Genomic DNA, 18,562 nt, shown 5'->3' with positions numbered 1-18,562 from the left:
TCTGGGCACCCTGTATATACACCGGTATTTAGGCGTCAACGCCTTTCCGGTAGAGATCTATGGGGAGTATCACTGAGCCGCAAGCCTTTATCTCTCGCCGTACTGCTCCCTCATAGGCCGATCATACGCCCGCATATTTCAGTCTAAGCTTCAGATTATTATGAATTTTATACTGATGCGTTAACCTTTTTATTTTTCGTTCCCCGGGCTGGGGATTGAACTCGCATTCATCACAGTGAAGTGATGTGTGGCCAACCGCTCGTCCCGCTGAGCTATCCGATCGTTATCGATAAATGTCAAAAATTGCCTTATTAGGACTAATAGCTTTTTGTCCTCCTGTACGAAATTTCGCAAAGTTCGTGCAGCTCGAAAGTACAGAAGTCGATTCTATTGAATCGTGTTTTGTTTATGGCCATCAAAATAGATGACACTTTTGTAGCTATCCACTTGAAATGGAAAATACCGAGAGACATTCTTCGCCAGTTCTGGGTGTGAATTTGTATCAGCCAGAATCTCTGACGATGTAGGGATATGCTGAAACAACGTTGTAAAATTCTATTGATACCGATTCATATACCGAAGGTTTGCTGAATTCTTTGGCTTTAAATAATGCATCTAAACGACAGCAAAGCTTTTGCTTATATCTTAACCTTTGTACATATATAGGTATAACTGTTTGTAATTTTCAGGTAATCAAGGTACTTCGAAAATTGCCCAAACAAATAAATATATAGCTAATTCTCTGTCAATGGTAAATGTTCAATCACCTAGGACTGCTAATCTGTCAAAAAGTACAGTAAGTATTATAATATTTGTTACGAATACATTTTAGGGCTAATAATTTTGTTGTTAAGATGCTACAGTAGCGAGCAACAGGTAGCAGCAAACGCGTTCCAATATTGCGGCTCTAATTTTGAATATTTTATCGAGATATTTGGCACACATATTCGTAATATAGTAAAGAATGGCGGTACAGAGCCCAATTTTAGAAATATGTTAGTACGTGGAAATTACTCTATAACTAAATAAAATATTGAAAAAAGGAGCCTGTACCGCCATTAAGAAGAAAAAAATAATAAACTTTCTTCAAATAAACTTTTTTATCGCATGCCTAGATTTTGTGTAATCTTGGAACTACTAAAATTTTTTATTTCTAACAAGAAATCGAACATATTATAACTAAATAACTAATTAGGCAACATAGAGAAATTATCAGTGTCATTTTGACAAACCTGCGTCAGATTTTCTCTAATTTGTTCTGTCATCTTTATTGATATCAGTCCAGTGCAGTAGTGTGTAAATTTAAGAATTCGTTATAGTTGTTTCATAGGAAAATAGTGTTTATTGATAGTTATTTATTATATTTTTGTTGTTGTTGTATAAGTTGTTGGCCTGTTTGAAATAATAGATTGTTGTTAATTGTGTTTTAGTGCAGTTCTATGTAGGTAGGTAATATAATATATTTTACGTAAAAACATTTCGAATTCTAATGCGAGTATAAAGATTTAGGAGGATATTTTATTTTTAACATATTATCAATAGTTTAACGAAATGGGAAAAGTTAATCAAACGACAAATAAAGCGAATAATTCCAAGAAAAAGTCCATTCAAAGCCGTGCCAAAATTATGAGAACATCGAAATTGGAGCCACCACAAATTTTAACAATGTAAGTACCTATGAGAAGTAATCTACTGTTGTCATACATAAAAAAAGTGTGAAAAGTTGTTTCCCATGAAAATGAAATTCGTAATAAATCTATGTTTAGGTACAGAAATCCTGACTACAGTACAAATGCCAATTTTTTTTAGGTAGATATTCATAGTCCTGTCGCCAAGGGGGTACAACGGCCTCCTTTATTCAGATGGTCTTACCCAAGATTTTTTTATGTATCTTGACCCGTAGAACACGAATTTGTTGGGTAACAGTTGATCCGGATGTCGATAAGATTGTTATAAACAAAGAACTTGAGGAATTACATAACAGCGATTTCTCGCAAAACAAAACATTTTTTTTTTTGTATTTTTTGGGTCATTCTAAGCAAAAACTGTTCTGACAAGTTTTTTCGTAGGATGCATAGTTTTCGAGATAAACGCGGTTGAACTTAAAATCGAAAAATTGCAATTTTTGAACCCGAAAAAATTTATTTTTGCTAAAGGTGATACAGTAGCGATCAACAGGTAGCAAAAACGCGTTCCAAGATTGCGGCTGTAATTTTGAATATTTTTTCGAGATATTTGGCAAACGTATTAGTAATAAAATAAAGAATGGCGGTACAGGGCTCAATTTGAAAAATATATTAATATGTGGAAATTACTCTGTAATTAAATACAATATTAAAAAAACGAGCCTGTACCGCCATTAAGAAGAACAAAAAAATACAATTTCTTCAAATAAACTTTTTTATCCGATGCCTAGATTTTGTGTAATTTAGGAACTACTAAAATTTTTTATTTCATTAGTAGTTCCAAAATGACACAAAATCTAGGCATCGGATAAAAAAATTGAAGAAAGTGTATTTTTACAAAAAGTGCAGGAGCTAACAATGCCGAGGAAGATCTATCAGGCTGCATCTCATTTCCCGCCTGTCCAGCACGGTAAAATTCCAACAAAGCTTAGTTCCGAATACTCAGATTACGAGTAGAACTAATCAAAATAATAAATAATCATTACATGAAGTACGACTTAACCTGGTAGATTTCCCTCGGCCTTCTTAGCTCCGGCAATTCGTTGGCTTGCAAATTTTAGAAGCCCCAAGCCACGATTGGTTTAACCAGAAGACTAGTTCTAAGTTTTATTTTATTTTTGATATTGTTAATATTAGAAGTAAAACTTTCGTTCGTCTTTAGCAGATACCGCCACGGCATTCATGCCATCATTTCGTTGTGAACCGATAACGGTAGCCCGAATTTTAGTAGTTCAAAGAGAATGAAATATGCACCTCTGATGGGACCCTAAGAAGGGTTAAAGGGTGTTCTAGAGTGCCTTTGGCGCTCTATGAACTAAATAAAATAAGACTGCTCTCGTTTCGCTTCACAATGAAATTATTATTTATTATTATTTTTTCGTACAAATACCTATGTTAACATAAAATTTTCACCCATTTGGGTTTATTTTTATAAATATTTATTTACTAATAACAAAATTGTTTTCGGTTACTTCCATTTAGCGCGCCTATGAGTTAAATTGTCAATAATATTAATCTTACATAATGTCAAAGATTACCAATGTTGCCAAAGTTTATGATACTATCTCCCGAAGTTATATTTTATTGCTACCTGTTGATCGCTACTGTTTACTCTTAATTCATTTAAGTAAATAAAATGGTTCTGTCTTACAATAGATCTAGTATTTCGTTTTAATTTTTCATAAAGATTCCTTTCACTTTTCAGTTCAGTTGACACTCAATTTTCAATATGTGAGGTTCATTCCTTTCATATCACATCCACGTGGGTTAGAGTCCTGTGTTGCCCTGGGTAATATCCAGGAATATTTGCAACATCCATTTATTTTAATAATAATATGGAGTATCATTTAAGATCTTGCAACTTTTAAAGGGTTTTTACTCGTAACTTTTCAGTGGCTCACGCATGCATGCTATTGGCAGAGAACAATAACCACAGAGAAACGACACGCCTTTGATCTTTCGTGGCTAAGCCGCCAACGACACTTAAAGCAACCAGAGCGACCATCGAAGCAATAGTCAGTGGGCATATCACACAATATAAATTCGTAAATAAAATTAAGCACTTATGTTGACTTTCAATAAAAATATAGAATATTGCACCGAGAAAAAAGTTGCGTACAGGGCCGGCTTTTGTTGGCATTCTTTATAATAATGGAATTATTTTTGATTTAAAAAAGGTTGCAAATATATCGCACAATGCAAAGTAATGATGAAAATCATATTGATTGGAACCATAAATGAAAATACTTATTTGTTTATCCTGATTTTGGCATTGAAAGACCAATAATAAAATATACCTATTTATTACGGTAGGTGTGGCTTTCACTGATTGTTTTTTGCTTGGGCTGATACAAGTATTTCCTAATAAATTATATTTTTTAATATAGGTTATCGAAAAATAACACAGCCATTGTAACGGCTACGGAAATGTCACAAACTCTGAAAGTTCCAATTCTCTTTGACTATTAATAAAGAGTTCATTATAGAAAATCCAAAATGGCCGCCAAAAAATGGTGGGTTACATATAATTTAATTTCACAACTACTTCAATATGGGTATCGAATGAAAGGGCTTGACTACTAATAAAGAGTTCATTATAGAAAATCCAAAATGGCCACCAAAAAATGGTGGGTTAGATATTTAATTTCACAACTACCTCAATATAGATATAAAATGAAGGGGCTTGACTAGTAGAAAAGAGTTCATTATAGAAAATCCATAATAGCTGCCAACAGAATAGTGGATTACATATTTTCGTTGGCATACTGTTATACCCCCATCTACTGTTTTTTTTTTTATTTTTATTGACTTCTAAAAGGCATTTGATCATGGTAAATATTTTATATTGATCGAGGTTTTAAGAATCATTGGCAAGATTTTCCCAATTACCGCCCCAATTATGTCTCTAACAATTTTTAGTTTGAATAGTATTTTGATTTGGTTTGCGTCGTGTAAATCAGAAATTGTCGTGTATAGAAATCTATATATTTTTATTTCGTAAAAATAGAATATCTTGGAATGCGATGACACCCGGACAACATCTGTTTTGTATCCCTTACTTGGTAGAGCGAAGTTTAGTTTTTTTATGCATTACGTAGGGGTAATGTATACAAGGAAATGAATCACTTTCTTCATGATTTATTATCAATAATATTTAATCAAGTCAAATTAATATTAGATACCTAATAACTAATATGTAAAAATTACAAAGCAATAACAATTACCTGTTATTATTCTTAGGAAATCTAAATAAACTTATTCCTCTTCCTGTCGCAGAGGAACATCCGTGAACCACACACGAGTAACCAGACATTTTAACGATTATAATTATTATATAAATGCTCAAACAAACTTGTTAAGCCAAGTATTTACCATACACGCCTAGGGACTATCGCAAAACAACTTGAGTGACAGAATTAGCTGGAATTAGCATGTGTTGGGAACACATAAAGCAACCAGGTTCGCGCATGCGTCTTCAAAAACGGTACACGTTTCAAGTACGATCGTGTCGTTTCTCTGTGGTTATTGTTCTCTGCTATTGGCTTAACACAGATGATGGATTACCTGTCAATCCGAAAACGTTTTGTTTTGTGATGTAACCCTTATTGGGGTCTTTTAAATATACCTTTTACAAAGGATCCTGTATTTTTTGTGATTTATGGTATACAGCCAGCTACAGGAATTTTATTTTCTTCGTGGATTTTTATAATCTAAGTCTCTTAATTTCTTTCAACACCTCATCTAGGTTACTTCAAATACTTTGTAGTCTATATTCCAATACTCATTAACCGTTTTCGTAAGCTGGGTCCTAAAATGCATTCTGTTTTTATTTATTTGATTCTAAGGACGTCAGAGTACTCTTTTCTTTTTATAGATACAAAAGTATGATTCCACCCAATCTGTTGCATTCACAACCCCAGCAACCACAATACCGGTAGTCTCATCAGTGACGACTTTGTCAAGGGCAATTGCACCAGTTCAAACTCAATCATATACGTTACCGTTAGATTCGATAACTAAAGAAGTTGAAGAGAGCTTAGACCCAAAAATAACACCTGAATCTGAAACAAAATCTGAAGATGAAGTAATACCAGAAAAAATAGAAAAAACTGAGGACAGTCTAGAAACTAATGTAGCCACAAACTTTGCCAGCAAATTAGAAACTGGAGAAAGGTCAGATATCAAAGATAAATTAGAATCCGAAGTAAAATTTGACAATAACGAGCAATCATCTGGTACAACATCCCTAGAAGAAAATCAAAGAAATTTGGACATAGACGTAACTGCAAAACAAGAGATGGAAAGTAAAAAGGAGTCTGATACAGGAGAGAACAGTTTTGATAATACAGGGAAAAGTGAAACAGGTAGTTGTATGGAATCAGTAGTTGATCCAAGTTATCTCAAAGATCATAATCAGAATATTAACATTTTAAAACCAGATGATTTAACTTCTGAATTTAAAAAAGCACCAGTTACCACTACTGATGATCCTTTAGCTACATTAGCTTCTGTTGCTTTGGATCATTATGAAGAGTTAAAAAGGTCTGAAAACCATGCACAGGGTCCTGAACAGCCTTCTAAAGACATTTGGTATACTGTTCGCATCATTAGGGGTAATAGTTGTGATGTACGGAATTATTTTTTGTTAAAAGACCAAGATGCTGACCTGACCTTGGACACTTTGCCTTATACCGTACCTGATCCTTCAGGCTTTAGTCTTGAACCCGGTACTGCCTACAAGTTCAGAGTCGCTGCTATTAACTTCTTCGGTCGAAGCGATTGGAGTGAGGTAGGTGACAACTAAATGTTTTTACTTCTAATCCAATTTTATTTTTAATAAGTATGAAAAGTATTTTGCTCTCCTTGGTAGCGTACCCCATAAGAACTGGGTAAGTCGCTAGTTTATTCCGATTGACGTAATGAATCAGACTTACTTAGCATACAAACTTTTGGTGTATATATAAACCGGAGTATTAGGAAACTATCAATATGTTTAAGTTTAATTCTGCTCCATCTTCTGTCAGCATTTGTTTATAATATCCTTCTTCTTCTTTTTGTGTCATATACCAGGACTAATCTGTAAAAAAACGTGTATTTTTGGATGTGAGAGGTGGCATTCGGATTTTTGCAGATAAAGTTAGGTGACACCTTCAGTAATAATAATTGACTTATGCTCCTTCTCAAATATGCCCGGAACATTAATAAAAAAATTAAAATATTTAAAAAATTTCGAAAAACATCGATTTTTTTCTGCTTTCTTTGCTTATAACTTTAAAACGCTTCGTTTTGGAGCAATGTCGTACAGAAATAAAATAAAGATAATTGAATTTTGTATGAAACACGGCTAGTCAAAAATGTCTTAAGGTATTACCTTTCCTGCAATATAGCAATAAATACAAAATAAGGGGACAAAATACTCCTGTTGTTATTCAATGTTTCTTAGCCACTTTGGTGGCACTTAGAACCTTAGTAATTCGCTTAGAAAATTCTTATAACTTACTTAAATGGTCTACCAAATTTCATTAAAATCGACCTAATAGATTTTGCATAATAAATTTGCAATGTAAATGTTTTTAAAAAAGTTCAAATTTTTTAAAATCTTTCTGAACAAAAAGTAGACCCTTTAGAAGTTGGCTAATTTTTTACATATAAAGAGGTGCTCTACCTATCTAATACACTTTACAGAATTAAAATCGGATTAGACTAAGTTTTCACTCTAATGGCATATAACATATCCCACCAGAATGAAAACAATGGGAACCTTCTCTGGTTACACCTCCGAGGCTTCTACAATTTGCAAGCCAATTTTGCAAATTGTAGAAGCCTCGGAGGTGTAACCAGAGAAGGTTCCCATTGTTTTCATTCTGGTGGGATATGTTATATGCCATTAGAGTGAAAACTTAGTCTTTTGCTAGCAGTTGCCGCTAGGGCATCTATGCCATTTCGTTCGTTGCAATTCGGGACTGCACGCTGGGGTTTGTTTTGGTTGGATCAGGGAGAGCAGCATATGTGCCTCCTGATAAAGGACTAATAAGTTTCGAAACCGGTAGAGGTGCTTGCAGCACTCTCTGATTGGACTGGAATATGGTTCGGCTGTATTTTCGTTTTGCAACGAAATTGAAAATGGTTATTCATTTTTAAAATCGGATTATTTAAGGGGCCTCAACAATGTTTTAAAATTACAAACAATTTTTTGGCTTATAAACAAATAGTTTTGTTTAATAATAAAAAAATTAATTTTTAGCAATGCAAATAATTAAAACCGGTATAATTTGACTTAAACTTTCAAATGCTGTCAGCAGAATTGCTATTTTATTTTTTAATCAAACGTTATTCGCGTTCAAAAATTGCAATTTCTCGATTTTTTTAAAGTTCCACCGCGTTTATCTCGAAAACTATGCATCCTACGAAAAAACTGGTAAGAACATTTTTTGCTTAGAATTACCCAAGAAATACAAAAAAAATGTTTTATTTTGCGAAAAATCGATGTTATGTAATTCCTCAAGTTCTTTGTTTATAACAATCTTATCGACATCCGCATCAACTGTTACCCAAAAAAATCGTGTTCTACAGGTCAAAATACATAAAAGAAACTTGGGTAAGTCCATCTAAATAAAGGAGCCCGTAGCACCCTCTGCTGGACACAACACTAATTTGTTTATAAGCCAAAAAATTGTTTATAACTTTAAAAAATTGCTGAGGTTGCTTAAATAATCCGATAAGTGCATTAGATAGGTGGAGAAATCTTTGTATGTTCTAGTTTTTGTTGTGCAAGATTTTAAACAATTTTAATTTTTTAAAAAAAGTTTAGATAGCAAAATTATTATGCAAAATCTAGTAAGTCAATTTTAATGAAATTTGGTGGACGGTTTTAGCACATTACCAAAATTTTCTAAGCGAATTAGGAATTTTCCAAGTGTAACCTAAGTGATGGAAAAACATTGAATAAAGACAGGCTTGTTTTGACCCCTTATTTTATATTTATTGTTATTTTGCAGTAAGGGTGTTAAATTAAGACATTTTTAACCAATCGTATCTGATAGAAAATTTAATTATCTTTGTTTTATTTTTATACGACTTTGTTCCAAGATGAATCGTTTTAAAATTATAAGCTATAAGGAGTGCCTTTCATTGACCTTGGAAACCAGGTGCTCCGGGAGTCTGTTCTGGTGGCAAATCGTGTTTGGCGACCTCAAAAAACCCTCCAGTAATTCATTTGTATCAATTAACTGCCGAAAACGATCGAAACTCTAGAAGATGACGTCCCTTGAAGTGGCCCTGGCCACCACGTAATCCGGAGGTCAATTCTGATGGCATATTCGTGTTTAGCTATCCCAAAAACCCATTAGTAATCTTTTTATATCAATTTAATGCCGAAAACCCTCGAAACTCTAGAAGATGACGTTCTTTCAAGTTCAAGGTCAAAGTAAAGGTCGCCATTGGATAGCCAGGAAAAAATCCTAGACTACTAGTACTTTTCCTTGATCCAAACTTCTACATGTTGCCAGATAACCAGTAACTCAGGGAATTGGAATACCCAGTCAATCTTATAATTTTCCGAGTTTGTGCCTCTATATCTTGAGAATCCTTCATACGATTGAGTTGTGCACATGAGAACTTTTTATCAGGATGCTTCAAAGAGTATTTTCCCAAAGTATGAACGAAATCCACTGGACCTAATTTCCAATATGTTTGTACGGGGTACTTTTACCAAAACGCTTTTATTGCATTAAAGTTATCCCTTATTTTCAGATGCAGTGGCTTAAGAAACATTGGTTGCTTTAGCTACTCTGCATCTGAAAATACGTAAATAAGAGATACCTTTAATGTAATAAAAGCGTTTTGGTAAAATTGTGAGTTGTGGGTTAGGCCACTTTGCATCTCATAGCATCAATTGTTTTCAAGCTTCTTTTCTTTTTGCTGTACCCCATAAAATTTTCTACGTTATCTCAGGCTTTATTCCACATCTCATTTTTGGTCCCTCTTGTTTGATATGAAGGTTTTGGTATACAATATGAAACTGTACAGGGTGTCCCGAAAAGATTGGTCATAAATTATACCACACATTCTGGGGTCAAAAATAGTTCGATTGAACCTAACTTACCTAAGTACAAATGTGCTCAGGAAAAAAGTTACAGCCCTTTGAAGTTACAAAATGAGAATCGATTTTTTTCAATATATCGAAAACTATTAGAGATTTTTTATTGAAAATGAACATGTATCATTCATATGGTAGGAACATCTTAAAACAAAATTATAGTGAAGTTTGTTCACCCCATAAAAATTTTTTTGGGGGTTTTGTTCCATTAAACCCCCCCAAACTTTTGTGTACGTTCCAATTAATTCATTATTGTGGTACCATTAGTTACACACAACGTTTTTAAAACTTTTTTACTTCTTAGTATTTTTTCGATAAGCCAGTTTTATCGAGATGCGGCTTCTTTTTTAATATATTTACATAAAAATTTTATGGGGATTTTGTTCCTTTAAACCCCCCAAATGTTTGTGTACGTTCCAATTAAACTATTATTGTGGTACCATTAGTTAAACACAGTGTTTTTAAAACTTTTTTGTCTTTTAGTCTTTTTTTGACCAGTCACCTTTTGTCGAGATGTGGCTTCTTTTTCAAAATATACCTAAAAATGTAAATTATAAATAAATTTTCAGATTATTAACAGGTCTCTATAATAGTACTTAACCATATACAACTATGTGGTGGATTCGATAAATATTCAAAATATGTCGATAAACACTGGCTTATCGAAAAAGTACTAAAAGGCAAAAAAGTTTTAAAAATATTGTGTTTAACTAATGGTGCCACAATAATAATTTAATTGGAACGTACACAAAAGTTTGCGGGGTTTAAAGGAACAAAACCCCCATAAAATTTTTATGGGGTGCACAAATTTCACTTTAATTTTTTTTAAAGATGTTGCTGCCATTAGAATGCCACATGTTCATTTTAAATAAAAAATCTCTAAGAGTTTTCGATATATGAAAAAAAATCGATTTTCATTTTGTAACTTCAAAGGGCTGTAACTTTTTTTGTGTTCACTATTGTATATAGGTACGTGAGGTTCAATCAACCTATTTTTGACCCCAGAATTTGTGGTATAATTTATGACCAATTTTTTCGGGACACCCTGTATAATATATTACAGTATGAAGACACTATTTGTTTGTTTTTTGTTATGTAAAAATTAATATTTTCCCAAAGCAATAAACATTATATGCCCTTCTTTTTTGATTCAGGTATCAGAATATAAAACTTGTGTATCGGGAGTCCCTGGTGCCCCTTCTGCAATAAAAATAAGCAAATTAGTTGACGGCGCAAATCTGTCTTGGGAACCCCCTAGTGCAAGCCATGGTGAAATATTAGAATATTCGGTTTATTTGGCTGTTAGAGCAAAGGTACGGATTATTTTTATTTTTTTAATCTTCCAGAGTGCGCGCTGTTGTAAATTTTACGACAAAAGCACGGGATCGTACGTCACGCACCAGCTCACGAGAAATTAAATGACGCGCTCTGGAAGGTTCGAATAAGTTTTGAAATATTTTTTTTTTTTCAGTATAAGGTTAATCCTAGTCCTGGTCAACTGGCCTTTGTACGAGTTTACTGTGGCCCGAACAGTAAGTGCATGATAAGTAATGCATCTTTGTCCACCGCTCACATAGACAAAACAACTAAAACAGCAATAATATTCCGTATTGCTGCTAAAAATGAAAAAGGTTACGGACATGCCAAGGAGGTTAGATGGTTGCAAGGTAAGATAATATTATGGATGGATATATACATGCTAAAATCTTTTTTAATTATTTTTCTCTCGTGTTCTTTCTTCAGAGAGTCACATAACTTTTGTAATGCATATACTCCGTCTAATATACTTACCGTTGCACGTCATCCGCGTCATAGCCCGTGAAGTCACATGATACCAACACGAAATATTTAGGCGGTAGGTGTGTTCTTTTTTAGAATCATTTTGCCTAGTACACTGGAATTACAGCCACTAGACATATTTTATTATATACGCGTAGATTTCTATTAATGTTAACTTATAGAAATACACAATAATATGGTTCATTTAATTTGTATAAATTTGCTTTGTTGTCTAATCCACTTCGCAAAAATTGTGTGATATATTTAATTTAAAATGAATTTAAGAATTTTTTGTAATTGGTCAACAATATCAACTTAGATATCTGACGTAGATAGTGACGTGCAACGGTAAGTATATTAGACGGACTGTACATACGTTATACAGACACGTTACTAGACACACGGGTACATTAATCTAATATAGTCCAAGACCCTTCACTGGTTGCACCGTTTACTTTTATGTCTAGTGACATCTAGAATGTCAGAAAATGTATATAACCCGAATATTAATATAGAAAGTTAACAGTTTATGGGACAGTTTTATTTGAAGTTATAGTTGTCATTGTGTTAAAGTTGTAATGTTATAAGTATTGTAATATTGTTGGTGTTTGAATAAAGCTTTTTTAAAGCAGAGTAACAATGTTATTAATTAATGTATTTTTTGTATGGAATCAATTATTTTTAAAAGCAGCTTTACATCTAGGCTATGCAAGTCCGTCTTGCATGGCATATCTCTGAGCTATTTATGTGCAATTTTTGATACCACTTTATTTGTTGCCAACACAAGAAATATACTAAAACATTAATTTTAGATAGTTCGCTTGGAAATTTCAGTTTAACACTAAATATATTCAAGTATAAGTCACAAATTATTATTAGATTCAATAAATAACATTTAAATTTACACAATATGGTTAAGTTTTATTTTAAACTATGTATAAATTTTGTTATATTGGCAACATGAAATTTGCATCAAAATAGCCATAGAGGTATATATTGACATAGAGAGAGTGTCATTCAGAGCGAAGTGACGACACCATCTTTTTTCTTTGGATTAGTGCTGTTTCACTCTTACGCATATTAAGCTGCGACAGTTGTCCTCCTCTTCCGTGCCTATACTCACACCTTAATGTCATCTTAGTTTCTCGGTACAATGTGCTAGAAAGAGATAGCGCAAACCAGTCGAAGAGATCTTGTCGTCAGGACGCGCGGAGTGAAGGCTCACTCTATGTTAATATATACCTCTATGAAAATAGCATGAAAAATAGAACATGTTTTAATGGACCGTGATAGTCGTGATGTCAAATCAATGTTGGCTACTCTGAAATGGTTTCCAAACAAAGCAAAAATTCACACATTTACACATGGTGTTTGTTTTCGTTTTTATAATTGGAATATATTGCTTGTAGAATGTTTAATTTTTACAAAATGGTAATGTGTTAAGTACCCGTTATTGTAACCAATGCTCATATTTACCACCATATTTCCAAATAGGACTGGTTAAGAACCTGAAGAAACGCAGTAAGTACTATGTAGCGTGTAAATCCTCGATTTTGTGTGAGGACATTTTTATAAAATTAAAAGCAATATGATTGATACGACTAACAAGGATTGTGTCTTTAGAAAAAATGTGCAATGATTGTTAAAACAAAATAAAATTAAAAATGATTACACAAATCACGTGTATAATCAATTGACAGACGTCAAACTTTTGCTTTGTTTGGAAACCGTTTTGACGTGACACGATCACGGTCCATTTTTCGTCTAGCACAGGAATTGCATGGAAATAGCGCGTGGGCATGCGCAGTTGCATGATCTGTCCTGCATGGCTCTTGTCTAGCATGAAAATAGCATAATGTAAAACTGTCTTAATAGTTACCTGTATCCCGAATGAAGTACGTGCCTCCTAGTGGCGGGATACGGGCAACAATACATTGGCTTATAGGGCAGTCCTTACAGTAGGGATCCTGGCCTATACAGAAAAATGCAGGCGGGTGTGGGGTAATACTGCACTTTGGTTGCATTGGTGGTGTATTGGCTAAACGTGCAGGACAGGGCAGGGTATGGTGCTGATAGAAAAGGCATTCAGGCATCAAATATCCAAAAATCTTTTCAGGCCATAATAATGAAAAGACCTTCTCCAAACGAAATAAAAACTTATACTGAAATGATGGCATCTCCTGAGGTAAAATGTTCCGGAAGTAAAATGAGCCTCCATTCGGATCTCCGGGTGAGGACTATCTCAGGGGAACACCATTACAGGTTAGAAAAATCAGGATAGGGTTTTGGAATCTTGGTAGTCTTACAGGTAAGAGTCTGGAGTTAGTGGATGCGCTCAAAAGAAGAAGAGTTCAAATTGCTTGTATTCAAGAAACTAGGTGGAAAGGACAAAGGGCGAAAGAACTAGGTGATGGATATAAATTGTGGTATGTAGGGAGTAGTAACACTAGAAATGGAGTTGGTATAATTGCTGATAGTGAAATGAAAGATAACGTAGTAGAAGTTGTAAGAACGAGTGATAGAATGATGTCAGTGAAATTTGTAATTGATAAAGAGGTATTGAATGTTGTGTGTGTGTGTGTGTGTATGCTCCTCAAACAGGTCTGGGTGAGAATGAAAGAAGAGCTTTCTATCATCAATTGGGAGACATACTGAGTGATATTCCAGCGGAGGAGAAAGTTATAATAGGAGGTGATTTCAATGCACATGTGGGCCAAGCCAAGACAGGATATGAAACAATACATGGGGGATTAGGCTTTGGAACTAGAAATAAAGCTGGAGATGACATGCTAGAATTAGCAACAGCATTGGATATGGCGATTGTTAACACATTCTTTAAAAAGAGAGAAACTCAACTTATTACCTACAAAAGTGGACAACATCAATCCCAAATAGACTACTTCATGATAAGGAAAGAAGACATACGTGAATGCAAGGACTGCAAGGTAATAGTTAGTGAGACAGGAAGCCAACAACATAAGCTGCTTGTTCTGGACATCGAAGTAAAAAGCGAAACTAAACAAAAATATCGGAGAGGACCACAAAAAATCAAGTGGTGGATGCTAAAAGATGAGAAGGAAGGTCTATTCAGGGAAAGAATAGTAGAAAAAATATGTTGGAACATGAAAGGAAGCCCTAACACAATTTGGAGAAAAATGGCCAATATTATTAGAGAGACGGCTATTGAAATACTTGGGAAAACGTCAGGAAAGAAGTTTGAAGATAAAGAGACTTGGTGGTGGTCAAATGAAGTACAAGGAAAAATAAAAGAGAAGAAAAAATTATATAAAAATTGGTAAGAAACCAGATCGGACATAGATCTTCAAAACTATATGGTCACCAAAAAGGAAGCGAAAGTAGCAGTAGCAAAAGCTAAAGCAGAAGCGTATTCAAACCTATACGATCAACTTGATACCAGGGAAGGCGAAAGGAAGATATATAAAATAGCCAAACAGAGAGCAAAGAAAGCAAAAGATTTTAATCAGATTAGATGTATCCGAGATGAAAATAATAAAATACTAGTTCACGAAAGGGATGTCAAAAAGAGATGGAGAAAGTACTTTGACAGCTTATTAAATGAAGAATTTGACAGACAGCCTGTAGAGTCAACGGAGACAGTAGCAGCAATGGTCACCAAAATAACCAACGAGGAAGTGGCTCAAGCGCTTCAAAAAATAAAAAAAGGAAAAGCGGTAGGACCAGATGATATTCCTGGGGAAGTATGGAGAGCATTGGGAGAGACAGGAACAAGGTGGCTAGCAGGTCTATTTAATAGAATTATGGAAGTTGGACAAATGCCAGACGAATGGAGAAGCAGTATACTGGTACCTGTTTACAAAAACAAGGGAGATATACAACAATGTACAAACTACAGGGCTATAAAACTGCTTAGCCACACCATGAAAATATGGGAAAGAGTAATTGATAGACGGATACGTGAAGAGACCGAAATATTCGAGAATCAATTTGGCTTTATGCAGGGTAGGTCAACAACAGATGCAATTTTCATTATAAGGCAGTTGATGGAAAAATACAGGAGTAAAGAAACAAACGCTCATATGGTATTCATTGATCTTGAGAAAGCATATGATAGAGTTCCTCGAGAGATTCTGTGGTGGGCACTCAATAAGAAAGGAGTCCCTGGTGAATATGTAAAGATTGTGAGGGATATGTATGAGGGAGTAACGACTAGTGTTAGGACAGGTGTGGGAGAGACTGATAAATTTCATGTGAAAGTAGGATCGCATCAAGGTTCTGTGCTTAGTCCGTATTTATTCTCATTAGTTTTGTACCAGATAACAGCGAAAATACAGGGTAACATTCCATGGTGCTTAATGTATGCTGATGATGTCGTGTTAGTAGGAAATAGTGAAAGAGACTTAGAACAAAAACTGGAACAGTGGAGAAAAGCTCTGGAGGAAAAAGGTTTAAAACTTAGTAGGACAAAAACAGAAGAGTATTTGGAATGTTCATTTAAAGATGGAGCTACTACAAATAAAATGGTATCTTTGGATGGTGAAATGATTGTAAAAGCAATAGTTTTAAGTACCTAGGATCGGTATTACAGAGTAATGGAGAAATAGATGGAGATGCATGCAGTAGGATTAGGGCTGGATGGATGAAGTGGAAAGAAGCGAGTGGTGTGTTGTGTGACAGAAAAATTCCAATGAAGCTGAAGGGAAAATTCTATAAAACAGCCATAAGACCAGCTATGATGTACGGAACTTAATGTTGGGCAGTGAAAAAGAAAGAGGAACAGCGAATGCATGTGGCGGAAATGAGAATGCTTAGATGGATGAGTGGAGTGACAAAGAAGGATAAAATTAGAAATGAGTATATTAGGGGAAGTCTAGGTGTGGCACCAATTGATGCCAAAATGAGAGAGCATAGGTTAAGATGGTTTGGTCATGTTCAACGTCGAGACGTTAACCACCCAATACGAAGAATAGCTGAAGTGCAGATTCCTGGAAGGAGTAGGAGAGGAAGACCAAAGAAGACCTGGGGGAGACGATAAGGCAGGACCTGTTGGTAAAGGGGATTAACATTGATATGGCCCAAGATAGAATTGTGTGGAGAAATGCAATTAGGGAAGCCGACCCCGCATAGGGATATGGCAAAGAGAATGATGATGATGATGATGTCTTAATAGTTTCATGACATGACACATGAAAGTCACAGGTGAGAACGGGCCGGATTAGCCCAAGCCTATCAATTAGGTACCCGTGTGTCTACTAGCCTGGCGCTTACTATATAATTATCATATTTTAAAATACCTGTATCTTGTAACATTATTATTGCTGTAGAAAAAACATAAGTAATTCTAATTCTTAAAATTGTCCAAAATCTTCTTCCTCCTTTATCTTTTCCTGAAAAGCTGAGGAAAGCTCCTCAGTTTCTTCCTCAGGAAAGAATCAAAAAAATATCTTAGATAGATTTTTATCCATTAAGTAATTTCTTTCAGATCCATCGTCCAAATCAAAGCGTCTGGCAGAATCCCAACCGCTAGCAGTTAAGAAAGTAAAGTTTGGTAAGGAAGGAATGTAAGAATATACCATGTTTTGGGAATGTAGGAACGTTATAAGTGATGTTAACTTAAATGTTAAGTGTTCAAATGTATTAACAGTGGAAAAAGTGTTGTTTTAGTTATGATAGTATATTAATAAAATCCAGTTGGTTGAGATTCAGTTTTATGTCTTAACAATTTCAATGTGTAGAGAACAATGGAAGAAACTGGGGGAGGCCAACGTCCAGCAGTGGACGCGATTGACTAAATGATGATGATTATTTTATCTGAGTATATGTTTCTTTCCGTCCTTACATATTTTAAGCCTTAGTTTCAACTATTTTCCTTATTATTCAGGTTTTTAAATTATTATTATTATTATTATTATTACATAACAAGTAAGGGCAGAGGAGCAAGCTCCTATTATGCCCAAAAACAAAGAAAAATAACAATGTAAAATAACTACTGACAGTTACATAAAATAAGAGATATTAGTAAAATATCCATAGAAAATTTAACATCGTGCAATTTTTATGTATGAAATATTGTCGTATCCAGTCTGTTTTTAAACGTATTCACTGTAGTTGCTGATATGGTGTCTCGATCTAAATTATTCCAAATATTAAATATCCTGTTAGGCAAGAAGTTTACTCTGGACCGTGCTATTGCCTGCTCCTTCTTTAATTTGTATTGGTGGCCTCTTAATCTATCATCTCGGTTTATGGTAAACATGGTATTTAGGTTTCCAAAGTTGTATTTCAGAATTCGGAAGCACAAAATTAGATCACCTCGAAGACGTCGACGCTCGAAAGTCATTAGATGAGCCATGGTGAGTCTATCTTCATAACAAGGTCTTACGCGGCCGAATGCGAGTCTTGTAGCTTTACGCTGCACATTTTCGATTAATACCTTGTCACGAGCGAGATCTGGATTCCAAACCGGTCCTGCAAACTCAAGAGTAGGTCTGACGTATATTGAATAAAGTCTGCACATGGAATTTAAAGAAATACGTGTAAAACACTTACGTATCAGAAATAGTTTCGAGTTTGCACGTTTACACACCGACACAATATGCTCCGACCAATTTAAGTCACTGTTAATTATCACTCCGAGGTCGTTGTGGGAGGTTACCGAGCTTAAGGGATGTCCATTTATAAAGTACGGTAGTGACGGGTTGTTCTTGCCAATGTGTAGTACAACGCATTTCTCAATGTTTAGAGGAAGTAACCATTCCAAGGACCACTTCAATATTGTATCGAGATCATGTTGAAGAACATGTTGGTTAACAATAGGATTAACGTACAACTTGGTATCATCAGCGTAAATGGAAACCTTACTAGATATAATGAGTGGAAGATCGCTTGTATAGACACAGAAGAGAAGTGGTCCAAGTACCGATCCTTGTGGAACTCCGCTCTTGACAGGTTTATCTGATGAATATGCTTCCCCAACACGAACTCGGAAATACCTATCAGATAGGAAATTCTGAATCCAATA

At 34.7% G+C, this 18,562-nt stretch overlaps 1 protein-coding gene across 1 annotated transcript in view; it reads left to right on the top strand.

Moving 5' to 3' along the window:
• Positions 1 to 17,240, top strand: part of LOC114333572 (host cell factor-like) — a 28,779-nt gene extending 11,539 nt beyond the window's left edge. The window contains exons 7-11 of the mRNA XM_028283467.2: positions 690 to 796; positions 5,560 to 6,474; positions 10,938 to 11,096; positions 11,255 to 11,450; positions 17,024 to 17,240. Of these exons, the coding sequence (XP_028139268.2) occupies positions 690 to 796; positions 5,560 to 6,474; positions 10,938 to 11,096; positions 11,255 to 11,450; positions 17,024 to 17,106 (1,460 nt within the window). The 3' untranslated portion in view covers positions 17,107 to 17,240. The remainder of the gene's footprint in view (positions 1 to 689; positions 797 to 5,559; positions 6,475 to 10,937; positions 11,097 to 11,254; positions 11,451 to 17,023) is intronic.
• The last annotated feature ends 1,322 nt before the right edge of the window (positions 17,241 to 18,562 follow it).

This window comes from Diabrotica virgifera, chromosome 2, assembly GCF_917563875.1.
Source record: "Diabrotica virgifera virgifera chromosome 2, PGI_DIABVI_V3a".
In the NCBI taxonomy this organism is placed as follows: Eukaryota; Metazoa; Arthropoda; class Insecta; order Coleoptera; family Chrysomelidae; genus Diabrotica; species Diabrotica virgifera.
Note: the sequence above shows the minus strand (reverse complement) of the source record. Positions and strands in the feature narration are given on the sequence as shown.